General features: G+C 39.9%; 1 protein-coding gene across 1 annotated transcript in view; it reads right to left on the minus strand.

Moving 5' to 3' along the window:
• The window catches only part of LOC106072077 (heparan sulfate 2-O-sulfotransferase 1-like), a 73,092-nt gene that overhangs the window by 33,713 nt on the left and 14,317 nt on the right, over positions 1-25,062 (minus strand). The window contains exon 3 of the mRNA XM_056041180.1: positions 13,882-13,967. Within this exon, the coding sequence (XP_055897155.1) occupies positions 13,882-13,967 (86 nt within the window). The remainder of the gene's footprint in view (positions 1-13,881; positions 13,968-25,062) is intronic.

The following is a 25,062-nucleotide window of genomic DNA, read 5'->3' on the forward strand; positions in this document are numbered from 1 at the left end:
CCCACATCAACCAGTAGACTCTGTGAGCGGCCTGGAGACATGCTGTACCCACATCAACCAGTAGACTGTGTGAGCGGCCTGGAGACATGCTGTACCCACAACAACCAGTAGACTCTGTGAGCGGCCTGGAGACATGCTGTACCCACATCAACCAGTAGACTCTGTGAGCGGCCTGGAGACATGCTGTACCCACATCAACCAGTAGACTCTGTGAGCGGCCTGGAGACATGCTGTACCCACATCAACCAGTAGACTGTGTGAGCGGCCTGGAGACATGCTGTACCCACAACAACCAGTAGACTCTGTGAGCGGCCTGGAGACATGCTGTACCAACATCAACCAGTAGACTCTGTGAGCGGCCTGGAGACATGCTGTACCCACATCAACCAGTAGACTGTGTGAGCGGCCTGGAGACATGCTGTACCCACATCAACCAGTAGACTGTGTGAGCGGCCTGGAGACATGCTGTACCCACATCAACCAGTAGACTCTGTGAGCGTGGTTGTGTGACTGTGTCTCCAACTCTAATGGATCTCAAAGGATTTGCTTGTTTGAAGATTTGCTTTGAGGCCTGGTGTTGTTTAGAAACATATGGCCTACACACACCATCTTTCACTTTAGATATTTATTAAAACACATTTCGATGTAGCTTCAACTGATCGCACAATATGATGTGCTCTTGCAGACCCCCTTGTGCTCTTAGCCATAGAACTCAACTCAACTATAGCCCCCGGGACAGTAAGAGTCGATGACATAGTCTTTGTACTAAATCCTAGAGGCGCGCTAATCAAAGGGCGGCCAACAGTGCTAGAGTGTAACGGTAGTACAGCACAGTCCCAAAGTTCCAGGACACGCTGCACTCAACGTCCTTTAGTTCTTGCAACTCTTCTCACCTTCCCGAATTCCACTGGCACATCTCGAAGATCCACAACATTCTGAGGAAAGATGAAATTATTCTGGCATGGCGCAGATGGAACTCTACTAGACAGGTACTCTCTCTCTCTTTCTCTCACTCTGGCATTTTTGATACGCGGCTGTTGTTAGGTGGCGACACAGTATATACAAAACATTGATGTTCAAACAAACAGACAAACAACACTAGAACATTATTCTTGTATCTTACCAGAAGTAACTCAAAGATTTAGGGTGTCAATACCTTGATGTCAATGATAATGTCAGGTTTGGGATTCAGGACATTGAATAACAAGTGAATGTTTAAAAGCTTGGTTTTTAGTTATCTAAACATTGTATACATCGATCTATTCAGTCCTTGAGTGTCTCTGAGACACGAGTGATGGACTCGAATCAACAATTGTGCATTTAATTGTAAATTGTAGATACGAAACAGCAATAATAAACTAAACAATCAAACCTTCTTCTTTTTACGTTACATAACTAACATCAAATAAAGACGTCACATAACATACATAGGCACATTAAAGACGTCACATAACATACATAGGCACACTAAAGACGTCACATAACATACATAGGCACATTAAAGACGCCACATAACATACATAGGCACACTAAAGACGTCACATAACATACATAGGCACATTAAAGACGTCACATAACATACATAGGCACACTAAAGACGTCACATAACATACATAGGCACACTAAAGACGTCACACTACATACATAGGCGCACTAAAGACGCTACATAACATACATAGGCGCACTAAAGACGTCACACAGTAAAAATACTACGGATGTACAATAAAGACGTCACATAACATACATAGGCACACTAAAGACGTCACACAGTAAACATACGACGGATGTACAATAAAGACGTCACATAACATACATAGGCACACTAAAGACGCTACATAACATACATAGGCGCACTAAAGACGTCACACAGTAAAAATACTACGGATGTACAATAAAGACGTCACATAACATACATAGGCACACTAAAGACGTCACACAGTAAACATACGACGGATGTACAATAAAGACGTCACATAACATACATAGGCACACTAAAGACGCTACATAACATACATAGGCGCACTAAAGACGTCACACAGTAAAAATACTACGGATGTACAATAAAGACGTCACATAACATACATAGGCACACTAAAGACGTCACACAGTAAACATACGACGGATGTACAATAAAGACGTCACATAACATACGTATGTACAACAACACTACACTTTGAACATACATTGGTCCAAAAAAACCGTACCGGTATTTAATATGTAAATCTTTGTTTCGTACACATATATAGCAAACTACATGTGATTATACCATTGAAATCTTTCATGTATAGAAGATTGAACCAGTGTAACTAGACATACAAGAGTTGTCCTATCCTATCGTTTGAATCGGAGCTCACGGAGAGCATTCAGGGGAACTCACCTTACAGCTCCTGCCAGCAGCCAGCCGAGTTGTCCCCCCTATCGATCCAGCGCTATGTTCTTGCACTATTTGTTCACGGCTTGTGTAAACAGTCCAATCAGGAGGCAAGCATGACATCACATTATGCCTGTTTCATGGCCAGCCGCCTGTTTACATGGAGGACTTTGCTTCCCTTTACACCCGTGTAATGATCCTCTCTAATTAATGAGTCTATTAACATACATAACTGGAGAGATAACCCACCAATTGTTTTACAGGTAGTATTTTAGCCTCTACAATTGCACAGCTATGCTTAGGTAAAACAATGTGGAGTTACCCGGCATATACTTTATGTGTTTAAACATCCTTTATGCCTGGTATATGATTTAGATAACGAATCAATTCCATACTTTATGTCTGGTGTAGGTTTAGATAACGAATCAATTCCATACTTTATGTCTGGTGTAGGTTTAGATAACGAATCAATTCCATACTTTATGTCTGGTGTAGGTTTAGATAACGAATCAATTCCATACTTTATGTCTGGTGTAGGATTTAGCTAAAGAATCAATTCCATACTTTATGCCTGGTATATGATTTAGATAACGAATCAATTCCATACTTTATGTCTGGTGTAGGTTTAGATAACGAATCAATTCCATACTTTATGTCTGGTGTAGGTTTAGATAACGAATCAATTCCATACTTTATGTCTGGTGTAGGATTTAGCTAAAGAATCAATTCCATACTTTATGTCTGGTGTACGTTTAGATAACGAATCAATTCCATACTTTATGTCTGGTGTAGGTTTAGATAACGAATCAATTCCATACTTTATGTCTGGTGTAGGATTTAGCTAAAGAATCAATTCCATACTTTATGTCTGGTGTAGGTTTAGATAACGAATCAATTCCATACTTTATGTCTGGTGTAGGTTTAGATAACGAATCAATTCCATACTTTATGTCTGGTGTAGGTTTAGATAAGAGAATCAATTCCATACTTTATATCTGGTGTAGGATTTAGATTACGAGTCACTTCCATACTTTATATCTGGTGTAGGATTTAGATTACGAGTCACTTCCATACTTTATATCTGGTGTAGGATTTAGACGAGCCACACTTTCTACTTTATTTATATAGTGTCGGGTTTAGGCAACGAGTCACATCCATACATTAGTGTAGGGTTTAGTCAGGTGCACATATACTTTGTCTAGTATGTCATGTAAAAAACACAATTCCATTTTGTCTGATGTGGAGTTAAGGAGTTGAGACCTACACTAACATTTCGTTGAAGCTAATGTCTAGGACAGTTTCGTCAATGACACATTCTAGATGGTGAGCGTTGAGTCTCAGTAGCGGCTCAGGAATGCCATCACTTAATGAAAGTAAAACAATGACAACGATGTCATGCCAGATCATGTAGCACTCATCTGTTTCCGTGGCAACCTTTGAAATGAGGGTGTCTTGCTGCCACTGCAATGACCAATTATTCTACCAAGAGCTAAAGACTAGTTCAGATTAAAGAAAAACAAGTATCTATGTCAAGTTGAAAATAACTAACAAGAAAAGATCTAGCAGTTCAAAAGTAAACTTGAGACCGAGTTGAAGTAGCTCCGTATCACGTGTGCTATCTGTGTAATGAAGTGCCAGGCTGTTCATTTACTGACATTGACACGTGTCCGAGCGTGTGCTGGGGTGATTTGAACGCCATTCAATGTCAACTTCTTGTTTCGTTTCTTAATTCACGCTCAGTTTTATCTGTGAAACTTTTTAATTGTTTGGGTTACCTGCCACCATTCCATTGAATTCTGTAGAGGAGTTACCTCGCTTAGTCAAGACGCAACGTCTGACAACTGTTCGTCTGCACTATAATATGGGCTTCTAACAATAAAACATAATTTAAAGACAGAAGAAATGTTGGCTTATCTACACACATAAGAATGTTCGTATCACTTGTTATCAGGATGATATAAACTCTGTGACTGAAAGCATAGATATCTGTATTCTTCAGAGCTGAACTTTGATTAGACCGGTGATCCCAAGAACAAACCTGGGCTCTCGAGTTTCTACTCAAACTTACTAGCATTTAAAAATACATATTATAAAACCATTAAGCATTAATTATTGTATCTCATTAGTCTCAACCAACTGGTTAGAACCAGTTGTAAATTAAAGAGCGCATGAAAAATGACCATTGCATAGTTTAAGACCTCTGCTTGTTGAAACAATGGCCAGATCGCTCGAGACCAATCAGTATACAAGGCCTGAACACCAACCTACGACGCCACAACCTGTGGGCGATTTAAACCTGTGACGTGACAACGAGCTTTTGGTCTAAACTGCCCACAGGTTGTGACGTCGCAGGTCAGTGCTCAGGCCTTGTATACCGATGGATCTCAGTTCGCTTCAATTCTGCAAATAAGCCTAAAAGATCTAAGTAGGAGTAGTCTTAACAAGTTCTAGTTACACACGTCACCTGTACTATGCATGGACAAGGCTAACTTAAGTAATGTATAACAAGGACACAAGTTCGAAACGCCAAGTCATCAAGTATATTGGGACGCCATCAAATGTTGTTTATTTTTTTTCTTTCCCTTAAAAACTCTGTACTGTCATAAGAACTGACCGGCGGGATGTCGGTAACTGTTGTACCAGCATTGAGCAGCTTGCCTCGTAGTCACAGTGCCAGCTCAAGTCTTAGAAGTCTCAGACTCCCGAATAATCTCACGTCCTTTATCAACTATATCCAGCAATATTTATCACGAAACCAATTATGAGCGCATGGGGAGATAATATCTCAGAGTTGTACGCTATTAGAGCACATTAAGGAATGCAAACTTCCACTCCCAGGGGGAATAAAAGAAATGTTATCTGCCCTTGCTAAGATAATGTCCATGAAGACGGGAAACTTTTTGGAGTCAAAGGTCAGGAGCATTCGAGGAAATACTGCGTTCTTGTCTAGTAGATTGGGCATTTCAAGGATATAGAGTAATATAGACAAATGTTAACACAATTTGGGAGAAAGAGAGAGAGAGAGGGGGGGGGAGGGGAGGGGGAAGAGAAGGTGGAGGAGAGACTAATTAAGAAAATCATTAAGGATGAAATGTGTATTACAATACTTATAGGTCTTCAAGTCTCGAATGATGTTTTCACTATGACCTTGCTCAAGTTGTAGGCAACTATTGGATCAGAAGTTTTAAACAAGGCAAATGTTTTTCACGTCAAATTTCGTGTTGTTGTTGTTTGTGTGTGTGTAAGTTCTCTTTTGTAGAATGCTAACCCTATAGCGTACCAGCTAATAACTTGCTTGATGACTAATCACGAATGTGTCCGAAGATGTATACAGAGGGGCTGAAGTTCAACTGAAAATCACTGACAGAGAACAAGTTCATTCCCTATAAAACAATGTTTGAAACCATTTCATTATATACCAAACGGAAGAGTTGCAGTATCGTTAGAAAGCGCTTGTGTATCAGCCTAAGACTTGCTAAGAGAAATCTACTGGTAGACCGAATTAAATGGGGCACATCTCTGAGATAGATAACAGATGAAGCAGAAATATCAGAATGGAGGCAGAACTCCGTGGAAACGTCGCAGTATTGTACACAGTCTTAGTGTTTCATAGGAAGCCCAAAGGACGAAGAATGATACAGACGAACACACAGACACACAATGTGAATGTGATATTTTGGGGGGGGGGGGGGGGGGGGAGAGGGGAATTATCAAGACAAAATGATTTGTCTTTTAAATTACAATCTCCACATACAATGTCAGCATGACCCTCCAGGCCAAGATAAAATGCACCAGCCAGAATCGTAATTCATAACGCCCTGGTGCTGAAACACTGTTCACCCCCTCCTCTTCCAAGGACCCCTCTCCCTGAGCACTCCCACCCCCTGGTTCAAGCCTGAGTTTTTAGAATGTCGCCGTGTCTGTACATCAAACAAGTTGGACCCCTGGAGACCAGAGCCCTGGCTTCAAATACGATGATTACGTCGACCTGTCCATTGAAATCCGTGGCTGATGGATATTGTCTGTGCACAGGAGCGTGATGTGCACGTGAACATAAGCCGACACGAGACACACAGCTCGGAGGAAACAGTGCACCATCACACAACATCACACAACATTAAAAAAACCACCCAACTTGTTGGGACTTAATATGGGGAGGGGGAGATGGACTGGTGTAGGGGGTGGTAACAGGTAAATATAAAATACTTTCGACTGATCATTGTCTAGTTACAGTCTAGTTAAATGTTGAAGTATATCAGAAAATTATAGACAAAAAATTACGTCCAGGATACTTAGTCAAACATAATAGGACCGACATTTAGGCATTAAACATCAAATTCAAATTTAACCAGAAAAACATTAAACATAGATTTTACTAGCTTGTTGACCATACTGGGAAAACGCTAGTTTGACGGTTATAATTTTTCAAAGTAAAAAAAAAGAAATTAATTTAAATTTGGCTAGAGAACTAGGTCTAGATCTAGATCCATCAGCGGTATCGAAAGGACTAAATGTTCCATTGTTGTTCTTTTTTTTAAAATCATTAGTTATTAACAGAAAAACAATCGCTCTATAAGTTGTATTAAAGGTGATGTCCTATATACATCAACTGTTAAATTTCTTGGAAAATCGTTATAGCCGCTTTTGACATCAGCGTCCAAGTTCCACCCAGATTCCTTCATGAAGTTGTGACTTGAATAAAGGTATTGTAATATATATATATATATATATATATATATATATATATATATATATATATATATATATATATATATATATATACATACACATTAACCCTTTTAAGTTTACGTATTGCGTCATTGTTTTGTGTTGTTTGTGACAGCTAGTAGTCAGGATGTGACGTAATCAGAAGAGAGCTCTACTCTCTACTCCTGTTTATTTAGTAGTGTGTTTATAAATCTCCACTCTTGTATTCCTCTGTCTAAACAGAACAAAGACTCTTATCAACTAGTAAATAAGCGCAACTGATCCACGTGACGGGCGAGTCAAAGTCTGTAGTTAATAAGACATGAGATCGGATCAATGACTCCAAGTTAAAAGCTGCTCCACAGACCAGGGTAAGCCTGCAGGCTTTCATGCTCTGCCAATTAGATTATACATTACACAATCAAGGGGAAAGGTTGGAAATAACAAGGGAAACAACTCTTCTATTAAAGAGACTAAGACTAAGACTAAGACTGCTTTATTGATCCTTACGGAAATTTGTTGTGATTACAAGGACTCGTTTCTCATATAAAGACAACACAACAGAAAAATACACATAAATACAACAGACAACATAAAGAGTTCATTCAGCGACTACACACAGGTATCTTGGTGCATTTCATGTTCCCTGATCAATGAGTGGCGGTGATAGAGTCTGACCGAGTGAGGTACGAACGAGTTTTTGTACCGCTCCGTTCTTGTTTTGATTGACAGCAGTCGCCCACTTCGCGACGACCTGGCGTAGTTCTGATGGAGCGGGTGGCCGTTGTCTTCCAAGATTTTTTCGATTTTTCTTAGGCACGTTTGTTCAAAAAGTTCCTTTAAATGTGGTAATGTTGTGAGTGTAATTTTTGATGCTTTTTTAATGATGTTTTCTAGACGTTGCAACAGTTTAGATGAGGCGTTGCCTTGCCAACAACTTATTCCGTATGTTAGCAGATTTTGTACAGTCGCGCCGTAAAATGTCTCAAGGATCTTCTTATTTAATTTAAAACTGTTGAGTTTGTATAGAAAAAAGAGTCGCTGGGCTGTTTTCTTTGTCAGAGTTCCAAGGTGGTCTTCCCATGAAAGCTTATTGTTGATGATAATGCCTAGATATTTATATGCCTTTACTTGTTCTATAGATGTAGTGTTTATTTGCAGTTCACGTATAGTTTGTTTTTTCTTTCTAAAATCTATTATAAGTTCTTTAGTTTTTGTTACATTCAGTTCTAGAAAGTTGTCGGTGCACCAGTTTGTAAACTCTTCTATCGAGCTTCGATACTGAGTTTCGTCTCCTGAAATAAGACCGACTATGGCAGTATCATCAGCGAATTTAATGAGTTTAACTCAAATGAACTTGTATTACTATGAGGCAAACAATTTTGGCGCTAAATTATAAATAAAAACAAGCAAAATATAAAAAAAAAAATTGAAAATGAAAAAAAAATCTCAAAACTGTATGATTTATTTCCATTTATCGATATCAACCAAAATAATCAATTACCCCTAATTAATTAATTAACTTTTTGATTGATTCATGTTTTATTAAGTACAGTAAATAATTATGTAAAATTTGAACATCATCCAAGAGTGGGAAGCGACAGAAATGACATTTACAAAAATTCCACCAGAATGACAGACAGAAGTGAGTTGATATAAGTTTTATAAAAAAATTTTTTTTTTTATAAAATCCAGAAGTATAATGTTTCTAGTCACAAGTAAGTTTTGACAGTACTTGATGAGTAAGACAACACTGACGAAATCGGAAGTTGTATAGGCCAGATCAGATTCCGTGAGCTGACAGTAGAAAAAGGAGAGTGTTGAGATTTCACAAGCTATGTCGGCTCCTACATGGCCGCTTCAGTTTGTAAACATTCGTAGGGTTGTCATATGGCCTAATACTGAAACGTCTGCCTTTAAACAATGAACTCAACACTATGCGGATGTACTTTTAAACTTAATGAACATTCACTCCAGAATGCCAGCCATTCGTCAAGTCAAGTGGCTATCAGTCAAGTTGTTGATGTTGTCTCTGTTGAACTATTATTGTCTTCTTCCAATGATATTTAGGACAGACATTTTATTAGTTTGACCATATTTGGATAAAACAGAGAAACAGAAGGGGTGTGGCTTAATCGTGCCATTGATAAAGTAAATAGCCTCTAAACCCCACACAACTAATAATGTAGGTTAGAGACTGCTCGGGAGTTGTTTTGGCCACCACAACACAGAGATATCTATATGATATGTTTCAACCACGTGGAAGTGTTATAAAGTGAAATGAACAGGAAGCGTGTCAGAAGAACTTAGATCGCGTTGTTTTCATAGCCACTTGGAATCATTCAAAGTAATAAAATACGTAGTTTGATTAGCAAACATTCAAAGTACTGTAACGTAGTTTGATTAGCAAACATTCAAAGTACTGTAACGTAGTTTGATTAGCAAACATTCAAAGTACTGTAACGTAGTTTGATTAGCAAACATTCAAAGTACTGTAACGTAGTTTGATTAGCAAACATTCAAAGTACTGTAACGTAGTTTGATTAGCAAACATTCAAAGTACTGTAACGTAGTTTGATTAGCAAACATTCAAAGTACTGTAACGTAGTTTGATTAGCAAACATTCAAAGTACTGTAACGTAGTTTGATTAGCAAACATGCAAAGTACTGTAACGTAGTTTGATTAGCAAACATTCAAAGTACTGTAACGTAGTTTGATTGCAAGTTGTTTGTCCTCAACCAAACAAACAAACAAAAATCAAAAACTGAACACACATTTATTTCTTTGGCGTTGACCAAAACCAAATTTTCTATTTTGCAACATTTGTCAATGTTTGAGTTGGTCGAGACCAAGAACTTGTACATCACTGTTTGAAGGTATTCTAAGCTGGGTTTTAAACAGACTACATTACTGAATGGTTCAAGTAGATCCTCACAATCGCTGGATGGAATCTAATTAAATACTATTACGGGTAGTCATAAAGAAAATTCCTTTACTGAGATGATACAATACTTTTTTTTCTCAAAAATAAATGAGACCAAAAGACCCCCCCACACACACACACACCCCCAAAAGAACACAACAACAACCAAATAAAACATTGTTTATTTAATGAAAAGCAACAAAAGCCAATACTAGCGAACTACACAACTTAAGGGAAACCAAAAAGAGTCGTGGACGTTAACAATAGTGCAATACTTCTGAGAAGAACTCCCTTAAGTAACACCCAGCAAGACTGTATTATTAAGCCATTAACTAGCAGACTGTGCACACCAAGTCAATGTCAAACTTTGTAAAGTCAACACCGAGAAGGTAAGGGGGACGGCGTGGGAGCGTAAAGTGTGAGTACAGGTCAAGCATGAACTGCTTCCATTGACTCCCCCCACCCTCACACTCGCGAGGCACACGTGTAGACTGACGCTGCCAGAAGTAACACCATACCGGCCATGGTTTGACACATCACGCTATGCGGTAGTCGGATTACCACGGCGCTGTCGGCTAGATTAACATTTCTAAACTTGAGCAACGGGGATGGGGGGGGGGGGAACCTCTGGTGCACTCGACCAGACTGGTGGTGCACTCGACCTACTGGTGGTGCACTCCACAAATTGGTGGGGGCGCTCGGTGGACTGGAAAGAAATATTCATTAGTGGCAATTAGAGCTTCTGAAGCTAAAAAGTACAATGAGCGATTACAGACAAGGGGAGGGAAGGGGCTTGTAAGGTTAGTGAAGTATTTACTGATTTCCATTCGACTGATCATTATTTTAAAAGGTAGATACTTTTCAAACTGCTTCGTCTGTTCAGGGTATGAATCTTGTTTTATTTATTTACCAAGTGAGCTCGCGATGTTGGATTCATAGTATCTTTCACCATACTTTACAACAGCGCTCATTTGAACAGCTGATAGACTGGCTGACCTTTCTTGTTGAGTCTCTGGTCTGCATGCCATACTTCGCACGCGTTACGCACTGACGGTGGACGTAACGGAAAGAACATGCGAGAACAAATGAGCGCAAGAACAAATGAGCGCAATAACAAATGAGCAGCTAATGCCTGCAGTCTTCTTCTGCCTGTCTAATCCTTGACACTATGTAAACCAGAGACCATCGCAACCTGTGTTGAAATCTTAAGTTAAAAATACTTAGAGATTATTAGACTAATCGACTAGAATATTTTCTATTAAACTAATACATTTTAGACAATTGTACTGACACATGATGCCCAAACCACGACCTGAGTGTCATATCCTTCCTATGAAGAGGTCCCGTCCGGCCCCCTCGAAATTTCTACCCACAGTGCATAGTGAAGCAGCAGCTACTCGTTTCCGTTGAACTTCTGCGATGACGTGACCCCTGAAGATGTGATCCTAAAGACGTGACCCCTGAAGATGTGATCCTAAAGACGTGACCCCCTGAAGATGTGACTCCTAAAGACGTGACCCCTGAAGATGTGATCCTAAAGACGTGACCCCTGAAGATGTGACTCCTAAAGATGTGATCCCTGAAGGCGTGTCGAAAATGTCTCTGTACTTGGGATAAGTTGCTACTTTGGAAATCTGTGTGCAGTGTATAAAGGATCGAGAGCGAAGAGAAGAAACTTTGTAGATTGAACAGAGTGGAGAGAGAGAGATGATGAACATTCTTTAACATCTTTTATTTATTTGTATAATGTACACTCTTACACTGTTACAGAAAGTATGTAGATATTTGTAAATAAAATCAAGTGGTTTTTTGTTATTCTCTAGGTATTGAAAGATTTCCTATTTAAATGTGTGTGTGTCAAGTAAATGCATACGCCTACAAATGTGATTGTACTAGCTGTTTGAAGCCACTATGATTAGACTTAGGGATTATAGGACTTTTGACAATTAGACTATAATAGTTTTCTGTTAAGTCTAAACTATTATACCTTTATACTTGTAGTCTATTAGATAACCATATGCTAGACTACTATTCCATTATAATTGTAGTCAATTAGACTGTTATACTTCTTGAATAATATACTATTATAATTGTAGACATTTAGGCTTCCATTTGACAATGACTTGTGAAGAAGCGTCCTAGATTTAAAAGCAAGATTTTATCGACTCTATGAAGCTTTGTTTTAGAAAAAGCTAGACTATTTATTTAGGTGTATTAAGACAAGCTAGACTATTTATTTAGGTGTATTAAGACAAGCTAGACTATTTATTTAGGTGTATTAAGACAAGCTAGACTATTTATTTAGGTGTATTAAGACAAGCTAGACTATTTATTTAGGTGTATTAAGACAAGCTAGACTATTTATTTAGGTGTATTAAGACAAGCTAGACTATTTATTTAGGTGTATTAAGACAAGCTAGACTATTTATTTAGGTGTATTAAGACAAGCTAGACTATTTATTTGGGTGTTTTAGACACGCCACGGGGACGCTGGGAGTTTGCTCCACTGGGAAGAGAGATCGATCGGCTGATCACAACGCTGAGGGGATTTTTCTCTGGCGTATCAATAGCCCAAACCCAATGGATTGGACGTGCGCATGAGATGCGGTGATCAGTGACCGGCCATGTAGACCTGCACGTTGGACGGAACAACGAGCACGCGCCATGGCACGAGATCGTGAGACTCGTTCAAGTGAAACTAAAACGATGCTTCACTTCAGCGAGTTCTCGGGGACGCGAGAGGGGGGGGGAGATTTGTACACAAAATTAATTAATAAAACAGTCAGACAACAGCAGAGTGAATCCATCAAGTTTGCTATTGTGTATGGCAGTGTTTCCCCAAACCTTATCCTTAATAGAACACGTCGCACATTCTGAGTATTTTTAAAGAGAGGTTTAATTCACGTGGCGGCCTACTGGTTAATTATTCCAGTAGTTAGCGAAACACCTATTCAAGCCTGGCGAAACACAAGGAATCATCGGAACATAGCTAGGGAAACACTGGTGTTTGGTACAGAGAGACAGTTAAAGATAGGTTATAAAAATTGCGAAAGATATTTTGATAGAAAAAAGCAAAGTACCCCTTTCCGACATTGCGATTTATTTGGCAGATGATGTAAAGTTTATCTGTTTCTATGGCCGGCGGTAAACGACCCACGGCTTTACTTTCCCCAATTAATGCCAGGTACTCATCAGAGTTTTAAAAAAAAATCTCAACATCCTTGTTATATATATATTTTTTTAATTTTGAGAAATGTTTTACGTATAGCAGAGGAAGGGGAGAGAATAAAAAAAAGGGAGAGAAAATACGAGACAATGACAGCACGAAGATTTCAGAGATAAACATTTTGTAAAAACTGTTTGGAACAAAGATACTTAATTAGTGAAGTGAGACAATAATGACGAGTTTTATAAGAACACTAAAAATAATGTAACGTCTTTCTATCTTATATTAGATTTATAATAAGATATTAAATAAAACATTTCAAAGACATTTTTAAGCTATTGTTCATAATAAAAACCCTACTATCAAATCCTATATAATGTACTGTACACTGGAGAAACTGAAGTCCTATACAGTTTTAGGAGGAATAGTAGCATTTAGAACCCAGGTGTATCATCCCCCCTTTTCATTTCACCAAAAGTCAGAAAGAGTGATATCTGATCTTTTGATGCTTGGGATTGTTGGCACATCGGCACAATGTACAGGCCACACCAACAGTGAACCTATATTGTGTTGATTCTATATAAGAACATATCAAGTGATGACTTTTAGATGCAAACATTGTATGTACAAGACGTGCAATGTATAGACAAGACAAAATGATGGAACGTAAGAATGTGCTCCAAGCAAAGTAGACTTCCATGACATGGCCTTACCTGGAGAAGTCTATGAAAGAGATATGTCCGTGATATAAGGCTGGTTTCTTCTCCATCCAACCAGTGATGTTTTTAATGAACCGCATCTAGAGTTAAAAAAAACAACAATAATACAAAGTTAGAATTACAAGCGTTTAGGACGAACACAGACAGACACAAGCTACAGACATTAAACACAAGTTCAATGGACCTCATTCACCAATCGTAAACAAACAATATTTTGCCACGTGGTTCTCTATCTCTTCTATATAAATTACGATCTAATTTTAATACACAGTGGCTGTCACATGACAGTTTGTTTTCCGTTGTTTTATCAATATGATCACGTGACTAAATGTTGTTTGTTTACGATTGGTGAATGAGGTCCATTGCTGTATTTATTTCCGGAACCTACAATACAAACAATTTTTAGCTTGGCCTCTGCCGTCATGGGGAAACCCTAAGAGAATTGATACATGTAACATTCGCTTCCCAGTCCAATTATTGCGTGTTCATTTGTTATCTTTATGCTTGTGAAAGGCTGGGACGCGAAGGCTCAAAGATGAATCTAAAAGGTCCAAGGCTTTGAAGAGTGCTGGTCAAGCGATATCAGAGGTGGAAAAAAAAAGTTTAAAAACGCTAGGACGTTCTGGATATATTTGGATAAAGTCTGGACATTGTGAGGCATTCTGGACACGACATTTAGCCCATACTTGGAAACAGAAACAAAAGTCAGGTTGGAACTCACAATTATCCTTAAAGATGTAGACTAGGGAACAAGCTAGTATTGACTTAGTGACACTCCACTATTGACTTAGTGATACTCCACATTTCTGCGTTAAGCAGATAAAAGTGAAGAGTTTTAATAGCTTCAAGCACCCATCACAACGTCCTCCAAGAAGCACAAAGAATTAGCTTGTCCTTTATTTACTGCTCGTATTCATAAATAAGTTACCAAAAAAATTATAATAATAAGTTAGCTAAGTTCCCCTTTCAGACCATGTAAACTTTGTGAAAAGGGCAAGCCCACGGTTAACGCGGGTGTGATGTGGCCAGCATAAAGACCAACCATCTTTACTTTTCCCCAACTAATGTCAGGTATCACCCAAAATAAAAAATTCCAGTCATCACAAGGATTCGAACACGGGACCCTCCGGTTCGGAAGCCAAATGCTTTACCACTCGCCTCCAATAATAATAAAGTCGATGAAAAGGAATCAGAAACGTGTTGATTAGATCAGTGACACTGTACCGATGTTCAAAGACTAGATGATACAAAATCATTTGTAGCGGGAGAGTATAAAAACCGGCGACTTTTTATAAAACTTATAGCAACTGACTTCTGTCTGTCTGGTAACAAAGTTTGAACATGAGTTTTCTCCCATTCTTGGATCAAGTTATAGCGTTGCACGCGCATTCATTGTACCTGACAAAACATGAATCAATAGAAATATAACCAATTGGTTCATTAATTGTTGGTGATTAATTCTTTCGCTTGATATCGAAATAAGGGAAACAAATGCTACTAAGAAGAGATTTAGATGTATAAATAGATTTAATCGTCTTATTACATTTTGACACGATTATCTCCCCCTTCCCATTCTCGGATCAAGTCCACATTTTGCATAATTATTCTTACTCAAGGACTATACACGAATAAATCCAAAAAGTAACCAATTCGTTAATTATTTAGTACTAATTAATTAATTTTGTTTCATATAGCAGACAGGGAGCTAAACCCTGTAATTTTCTATTAAGGCAGTAATTAGTTGTTCATTCCTCTAGATAAGCTTTGATTTTAAAAAAGTATTCCATGCTTGTTCTTCCATCAACATGGCAGGAAATGCACGTATCGTAGTGGACATGTATGTTGTTACTTTTGTGAGGGCAGAGTATTGCACAAACAATGCTCCGTTAGTCCCTAGACTGACGTAGTGTTGTACAAATCAAGGGGAAACAAACATTCCAGAAGATGTACAACCTTGCCAGACCACCCCAATGCAGCTGCCAAAATGTCAGTTCTAAGGTCACAGCTCCTAGAAGGTCACCTAAGCTCCAGTTGAGGGAAGCGGCCCTGCCAATCAACCAGAGATTACCAACTGCAACAACGTCTTGCTCGTTTTAGTTGAAGAGAGTTAAGAATAACACTAGAGGCCAGTTGGAGTCTCTGCTACAGCGTTTCCCAACACATTCCGGTCTCTGTATAGCTCATCCGTCGTGGTTCCATGATGACCACTTTGTCATCCAGGGGGCTGAGGGCTTTGCATTGGGGTTTTATGCCTCCTCATGTGGCTGGTGAGACCCATGCGAGCCCAGAACGTTCGGCTGCACACTGGGCAGGCCATTCCAGCTGAAGCTAGCGTCGCGGGCCTTGTTTTTCCTCTCTGGCGCCCCCCCCCCTCCCCAGCAACCCGCGCGCCAGCCCCCACAGCGCGACGCCACGACGCTCCCGTTCCCCAGGCGGGCGGGTCCACGCCGAACGCCCCCAGAGAAGCCCCGAGGGCGTCCCCGAAGCGCGCCCCCTCGGTCTCTACTGGATTACAGATAGACATTTTTGTTTTACCACATTTAGATATGGGCACCGTTACATAAAGCTAAGAAGCACTGACCTAAAGTCGTCAAAAAGAATTCTCAACGCAACTAAATCGTTACGTTGGTCAATGAACTCACGAGCAAGAGTACATATGGTCTGCATGACCTTGACCTAGTTATCAACACAGTACTGAACGGCTGACTGACCTTTTATTACGAATGCTAAGCTAACCTTATGAACCAAACTGAATTTAGTGAGTTGTCTGTATAGAGTTCTGCCGCTAATTAATGTAGAAATTATTTCCACTATGTAACACTAAGAGAAATTCAAAGCTTATGTGTGACTGACAGTGACTCCTTGACCTTAGTGTTGCAACGACCAGATCTGCTGTTCCAATAGCTAGAACAAAAGAAATCTGTGCAGCACTAGGTGATTATGATCATTAAGACAGCGTTTGTAACGAAATGATTCCTAGTTATCACGGAAACCATTCAATCCTAATTCATTGCTCTTTGATTCAATCAGATTCCCTAGAGATCTAATGCTTTGTTTCGGTAAGTGGCCATCAGCTAATATGCCATGTCCGCCTTTCTCTAAGTCAACAGTACAAAATATGATGTATGGCCATGCTACTGCAGTAAACACTTATCTTTTTTTTTTTATACAGCATATTCAGTGTACTTTATTTTACACTAAGTGACATCTCAGAGATGGCCCAGCACTCAATGCAGCCCCAAGGGAGACAATTTATGATGCACAAATGATGACAAACGCTATGCTGTGGTAAATGCTAGGAACGATAATTTTTGTACTGACTGCTTAATGCCCCTGTTTCATTTCTTTATATGTATGAAATGAACTCAATTTGAGCGACGTACACCAGAGCAGCCTAGATGACAAGAGAAGGAAATGCTGATCTAACTATATTGAGTTGTGGACACACGAGTCATACTGGACAGACAACAGCTGGATAAATAAACACAGTGTAGAACAATCTATAATTAAGGACGCCAATAGTTCACATGGACTTCCAGTCAGAAGATGGCAGGATTCTATTGTCCCTGTACATAACTGTTTGTTATCGATGGTTCACATCCCGCTTCACTTTCCAAAGATCGCAAAACAACAGACATTATAACTAGACATTAAAACCAGTGTACACAAGACTTCAAAACTGTTGTTTTTTTTTTAAATTCATGACATGTGTTGCGTTGCTGAGTCTAGATCTAATACCTAGTAGACTTGTGTCATTAATGTGACATTAAAGCTCGGATTATAAAATCTTACATTGTCCAGAACCTCCTTCACTCTACCCCCCCCCCAAGCACTGCGCCATTAATACAGCTAATTGATGAGGGTGCTGTTGTGTACAGTGCGTCTCTTCATTCTATCATCATTGGCTTTTAGCAAGTACACTTAGCTTTAGACACTGGAGCATATTGCTTCCGGGAAAGTGGGGCGAGAGAATGATATATGAGAGCAGACTAACCACACACCCCAGAAAAAATAAAAACCTTGAATGGGGATTCGAACTCGTGCGTTTATACCACTCGGCCACCCCAAAATGGGATATATACAAGCAGATAACAACAAAGTAAGACAAAAACTTGTTTTTTGAAATCAATTCAACAGCGACTCGCTCAATGATGACATAAACGCTGTGCACATGAGAAATACATTTGAATAAGAATCGATCCCATTTCATTTCATAGAGAATCGGTTACAGCCATGTAAATAAAAAGTGAAACATGAAAAGTATTACACGTGCGGTTAAAATACAAGTGATCTATAATATTGAACCTTGAAACAGCCTTAGTTCTCTTTACCAGTGCATGAATAAATAGTTATCTTAAAACAGAATCAATTAAACTGAGATAAAAGAGATAATGTATCACAATGATCGAATATTCCGTGTCGGTATCGATATAGCTGGTACTTGAATGATGTACGAGTATTTAATGAGCAGGTGTATGAGTTATTTGTTGTTACTGACACAGCGCACAAACCCATGGATGCCTGGTGCAATGTATTCCCAAAGTGCTTGCAGGTAAAACAATGAGGGAAGGCAAGAGAGAAAAACAGAAGCAGAAACTATTTCTGACACGGCGAACGTTTGGAGCAGGGGAGACAACTCAAAAACATTGAAATACCTTAACATTTTTAAAAACCCTGCTCGAACTTTTTTTTTTTTGGTTAACCACTGCCTGACGTCTGCCCATTGTTTGACAGTAGTTCTGTAGCTGCCTGACGTCTGCCCATTGTTTGAAAGTAGTTCTGTAGCTGCCTGACGTCTGCCCATTGTTTGAAAGTAGTTCTGTAGCTGCATGACGTCTGCCCATTGTTTGAAAGTAGTTCAGTAGCTGCCTGACGTCTGCCCATTGTTGAAAGTAGTTCTGTAGCTGCATGACGTCTGCCCATTGTTTAAAAGTAGTTCTGTAGCTGCATGACGTCTGCCCATTGTTTGAAAGTAGTTCTGTAGCTCCCTGACGTCTGCCCATTGTTTGAAAGTAGTTCTGTAGCTGCCTGACGTCTGCCCATTGTTTGAAAGTAGTTCTGTAGCTGCCTGACGTCTGCCCATTGTTTGAAAGTAGTTCTGTAGCTGCCTGACGTCTGCCCATTGTTTGAAAGTAGTTCTGTAGCTGCCTGACGTCTGCCCATTGTTTGAAAGTAGTTCTGTAGCTGCCTGACGTCTGCCCATTGTTTGAAAGTAGTTCTGTAGCTGCCTGACGTCTGCCCATTGTTTGAAAGTAGTTCTGTAGCTGCATGACGTCTGCCCATTGTTTGAAAGTAGTTCTGTAGCTGCATGACGTCTGCCCATTGTTTGAAAGTAGTTCTGTAGCTGCATGACGTCTGCCCATTGTTTGAAAGTAGTTCTGTAGCTGCCTGACGTCTGCCCATTGTTTAAAAGTAGTTCTGTAGCTGCCTGACGTCTGCCCATTGTTTAAAAGTAGTTCTGTAGCTGCCTGACGTCTGCCCATTGTTTGAAAGTAGTTCTGTAGCTGCCTGACGTCTGCCCATTGTTTGAAAGTAGTTCTGTAGCTGCCTGACGTCTGCCCATTGTTTAAAAGTAGTTCTGTAGCTGCATGACGTCTGCCCATTGTTTAAAAGTAGTTCTGTAGCTGCATGACGTCTGCCCATTGTTTGAAAGTAGTTCTGTAGCTGCATGACGTCTGCCCATTGTTTGAAAGTAGTTCTGTAGCTGCATGACGTCTGCCCATTGTTTGAAAGTAGTTCTGTAGCTGCATGACGTCTGCCCATTGTTTGAAAGTAGTTCTGTAGCTGCATGACGTCTGCCCATTGTTTGAAAGTAGTTCTGTAGCTGCATGACGTCTGCCCATTGTTTGAAAGTAGTTCTGTAGCTGCATGACGTATGCCCATTGTTTGAAAGTAGTTCTGTAGCTGCATGACGTCTGCCCATTGTTTGAAAGTAGTTCTGTAGCTGCCTGACGTCTGCCCATTGTTTGAAAGTAGTTCTGTAGCTGCCTGACGTCTGCCCATTGTTTGAAAGTAGTTCTGTAGCTGCCTGACGTCTGCCCATTGTTTGAAAGTAGTTCTGTAGCTGCATGACGTCTGCCCATTGTTTGAAAGTAGTTCTGTAGCTGCATGACGTCTGCCCATTGTTTGAAAGTAGTTCTGTAGCTGCATAACGTCTGCCCATTGTTTGAAAGTAGTTCTGTAGCTGCATGACGTCTGCCCATTGTTTAAAAGTAGTTCTGTAGCTGCATAACGTCTGCCCATTGTTTAAAAGTAGTTCTGTAGCTGCATAACGTCTGCCCATTGTTTGAAAGTAGTTCTGTAGCTGCATGACGTCTGCCCATTGTTTAAAAGTAGTTCTGTAGCTGCATGACGTCTGCCCATTGTTTGAAAGTAGTTCAGTAGCTGCCTGACGTCTGCCCATTGTTGAAAGTAGTTCTGTAGCTGCATGACGTCTGCCCATTGTTTAAAAGTAGTTCTGTAGCTGCATGACGTCTGCCCATTGTTTGAAAGTAGTTCTGTAGCTCCCTGACGTCTGCCCATTGTTTGAAAGTAGTTCTGTAGCTGCCTGACGTCTGCCCATTGTTTGAAAGTAGTTCTGTAGCTGCCTGACGTCTGCCCATTGTTTGAAAGTAGTTCTGTAGCTGCCTGACGTCTGCCCATTGTTTGAAAGTAGTTCTGTAGCTGCCTGACGTCTGCCCATTGTTTGAAAGTAGTTCTGTAGCTGCCTGACGTCTGCCCATTGTTTGAAAGTAGTTCTGTAGCTGCCTGACGTCTGCCCATTGTTTGAAAGTAGTTCTGTAGCTGCATGACGTCTGCCCATTGTTTGAAAGTAGTTCTGTAGCTGCATGACGTCTGCCCATTGTTTGAAAGTAGTTCTGTAGCTGCATGACGTCTGCCCATTGTTTGAAAGTAGTTCTGTAGCTGCCTGACGTCTGCCCATTGTTTAAAAGTAGTTCTGTAGCTGCCTGACGTCTGCCCATTGTTTAAAAGTAGTTCTGTAGCTGCCTGACGTCTGCCCATTGTTTGAAAGTAGTTCTGTAGCTGCCTGACGTCTGCCCATTGTTTGAAAGTAGTTCTGTAGCTGCCTGACGTCTGCCCATTGTTTAAAAGTAGTTCTGTAGCTGCATGACGTCTGCCCATTGTTTAAAAGTAGTTCTGTAGCTGCATGACGTCTGCCCATTGTTTGAAAGTAGTTCTGTAGCTGCATGACGTCTGCCCATTGTTTGAAAGTAGTTCTGTAGCTGCATGACGTCTGCCCATTGTTTGAAAGTAGTTCTGTAGCTGCATGACGTCTGCCCATTGTTTGAAAGTAGTTCTGTAGCTGCATGACGTCTGCCCATTGTTTGAAAGTAGTTCTGTAGCTGCATGACGTCTGCCCATTGTTTGAAAGTAGTTCTGTAGCTGCATGACGTCTGCCCATTGTTTGAAAGTAGTTCTGTAGCTGCATGACGTCTGCCCATTGTTTGAAAGTAGTTCTGTAGCTGCCTGACGTCTGCCCATTGTTTGAAAGTAGTTCTGTAGCTGCCTGACGTCTGCCCATTGTTTGAAAGTAGTTCTGTAGCTGCCTGACGTCTGCCCATTGTTTGAAAGTAGTTCTGTAGCTGCATGACGTCTGCCCATTGTTTGAAAGTAGTTCTGTAGCTGCATGACGTCTGCCCATTGTTTGAAAGTAGTTCTGTAGCTGCATGACGTCTGCCCATTGTTTAAAAGTAGTTCTGTAGCTGCATAACGTCTGCCCATTGTTTAAAAGTAGTTCTGTAGCTGCATAACGTCTGCCCATTGTTTGAAAGTAGTTCTGTAGCTGCATGACGTCTGCCCATTGTTTAAAAGTAGTTCTGTAGCTGCATGACGTCTGCCCATTGTTTGAAAGTAGTTCTGTAGCTGCATGACGTCTGCCCATTGTTTAAAAGTAGTTCTGTAGCTGCATGACGTCTGCCCATTGTTTGAAAGTAGTTCTGTAGCTGCATGACGTCTGCCCATTGTTTGAAAGTAGTTCTGTAGCTGCATGACGTCTGCCCATTGTTTGAAAGTAGTTCTGTAGCTGCATGACGTCTGCCCATTGTTTGAAAGTAGTTCTGTAGCTGCATGACGTCTGCCCATTGTTTGAAAGTAGTTCTGTAGCTGCATGACGTCTGCCCATTGTTTGAAAGTAGTTCTGTAGCTGCATGACGTCTGCCCATTGTTTGAAAGTAGTTCTGTAGCTGCATGACGTCTGCCCATTGTTTGAAAGTAGTTCTGTAGTTGTCTGGTCCTCATACATGTAGTTCATTTGACTAGATGACAAAGTCTGACAGTACTCTATTGAACACGTTTTTGTTTTTGTGCTGTCCGTCTGTCAAATTTAGAGCTCAAAAACTACAAGCGCTTTATTCACAATCGTGCTCATGATAAATTTAACAAGATAAGTGTAATAAGATAGATTTAATAAGATAAGTGTAATAAGATAGATTTAACAAGATAAGTGTAATAAGATTTAACAAGTGTAATAAGATAGGTGTAACAGGATAAGTGTAGTAAGATAACGCTTACTTAGGATTTTATTTAAAAAAAACACCATTTACTTTTTAATTAAGGAAGTATAAAATACACTTGCACATATAAACCACATTTTCAACTAGATGAAAAGGAAATCAATGTTATTCAATAGCTCAGTGGGCTCTTGCATATATACATCTGTCACAAAATCCTCAATTGTTTCTAATTCTCGGTACAGTCATCCCTTTCCTTTAAAAAAGTGACAAATTCTGTCCTGAATGTACAGGCTGGTCACTCACAAAGATGTTTGTCTAATGAAACTAACACTGACCTCTACTTTCTCAGGCTATTTATACTCCTTAGAACTAACGTCTTTGAACAATTTCAAGACTACAAACTATTCACATTACAAAAAATCCCCTTACTTTAAGCTTCATGTTTATCGCCTTGCCTTTGAAACCAATCGCTGGTGTATCTAGTGAGACTATCGAGCTTAGCATTGCTTTGTCCATTTCGGCTTGATGACATGTCCAAATTGATCGTGTTCCTAGTTCCGGAATTTCTATGACATGAGAATTGGGAATAAACGTTTATTCTTATCTTATAAGTTACAGACGTTCGTTCACAATAGAGAATAGCATTACGCCCTACGTGTATTCAGCACAGAAAGCACAGATTCTCTCTTTATCACGAACTGCCATGTTCCTTTTGTCCATGTAGTGCGGAATCTTGGAGTTTTCTTCGACTCAACACTATCTTTCGACCCACACATAAATCAGCTCTGCAAAGGTCTTTATCTGCAGCTGCGCAGATTAGGCCAGATCCGACCATATTTAACAACAGAGTCAACAAAAACGCTAGCTGTGGCATTCATACTCTCCCGCCTTGACTACTGCAACGCCGTGCTAGCAGGTATACCTGATGACAAAATAGCCAAGCTGCAACGTATACAGAACAACGCCGCTCGAATAGTCCTTAAAAAAACTAGACAAGATTCTGCTACTACGCTCTTGCGCACGCTCCATTGGCTTCCCGTGAAAGCGAGAATCGATTACAAGGTCGCCACACTTTGTCATCAGTGTATTTATAACAATGAGATGCCCTTGTACCTTAGCGAACTGATTACTCCATATGTCCCCCAGAGAACCCTGCGCTCAATGGACTCAACGCTTTTAGTAGTGCCACGTTTCTCCCTCAAAAGCTACGGTCTGCGTGCTTTTTCAGTTCACGGACCAAAGGTTTGGAACTCACTCCCCATTGATCTCAGACAGACAACATGCTATACCACTTTTAAGAAGAACATTAAGACCTACTTGTTTAAAACTTTTTTAGATTAACTGTTATTCTAGCAGTTGTGTTTATGTTTGTAATGTTGTTACAGCGCCTTGAGCCTACATTTTGTTTGTTAACAGCGCTTTATAAATAAAATTATTATTATTATTAAATTATTATTATTCATGTGTTATTCTTGTTCTTCAGAGACTCCAACTCTGCTAAGTCATCGGTATTCTGACTCTAGGGAAGTAGAAGCAGTGTTAAAGTTAAAAGAATCTTATATCACATATCAACCTTCCTCTAACTTAATCAATGTATCCTTGTGTAGGATTGGGAAGATCTTCCATACACTCCCTTTCATCCACCAATTCGCTAAGCGTGACAGTAACAGTGAAGATAACTTAGTGCAGGTCATTACAAGACAATAACAACATTAGCAAAGTCGGTTCAAGAAATAAAAGAAACAACAACAACAACAGTTTAACAACAAACCAGGGGGGGGAGATGATGTTGGCAGTAAGACAAGAAGAACATAGAATAGCAGTTATGATTACGTAGTGATGAGATATCCTAACAGTCACACAGTCAACAGAGTGTTTGCTTCTCTCCCTTCTCTGCTGCACAGACGCACATGTTGTTGAAGTTAAGAAAACAGTGCCAGATAGAAGAATATCAAACAACAGACTTCCCCCACTACAGTGTCCAGATTAGGGCACCAGTGGTCCCTGGAGGTCAAGGGGTTGTATTTAATGACATGGCGATCTTCTTAATGCCTGCCAGGGGGAACTAATCGATGGGCAAGTGACCTTTGAGATCACACAATTACTGGCCTTCCAATTCACAGACAACAAAGTTGAAGAGATGGACAGCCGTCTGAACTGTAACTTAACACACAGTAGAAGGAGTGGACACTGCTGTCTCAAATTGTACGCAAATAACTATAAAGGCCAAATAATTATAAGCCATCCATGGAAAGAAAATGTCACTTGTTAATAACTGACAATTAAATTCCAGCTGAAGTTGAACGTTACAGAAGGAAGACCATTACAAAAAGACTTAGCAATTTTCACCATTCATTTATTTAAAGAAAGTTCATTCAATAAAAACAAGCAAAATACACAAAATACTTTAACCAAAAAAAAAAGCCTATATTAAGTGTAGTTCAATCAGTCATGCAGTTCCAATTGCTACTTGACTTTGTAATCACCAGTCAAGGAGACACTATTTGTATTTGACATTACAAAAGAAACTTCCAGTAAAGACCTTGACGAGTCGTTATGCAAATAAGTCTAACTGGCCAGCATGAAAGATAGGCTCGAAAGTTCATTTGTATACTATAAAAGAAAGACCAAGTCGCAGATGAGAGTCAGTTCACGTCAGTTCATTCATTCAATACAGCTCCACTTTGTCATTCATTTAGTTTATATCGTCTTTATGCTACAT

This window comes from Biomphalaria glabrata, chromosome 9, assembly GCF_947242115.1.
Source record: "Biomphalaria glabrata chromosome 9, xgBioGlab47.1, whole genome shotgun sequence".
Taxonomy (NCBI): domain Eukaryota; kingdom Metazoa; phylum Mollusca; class Gastropoda; family Planorbidae; genus Biomphalaria; species Biomphalaria glabrata.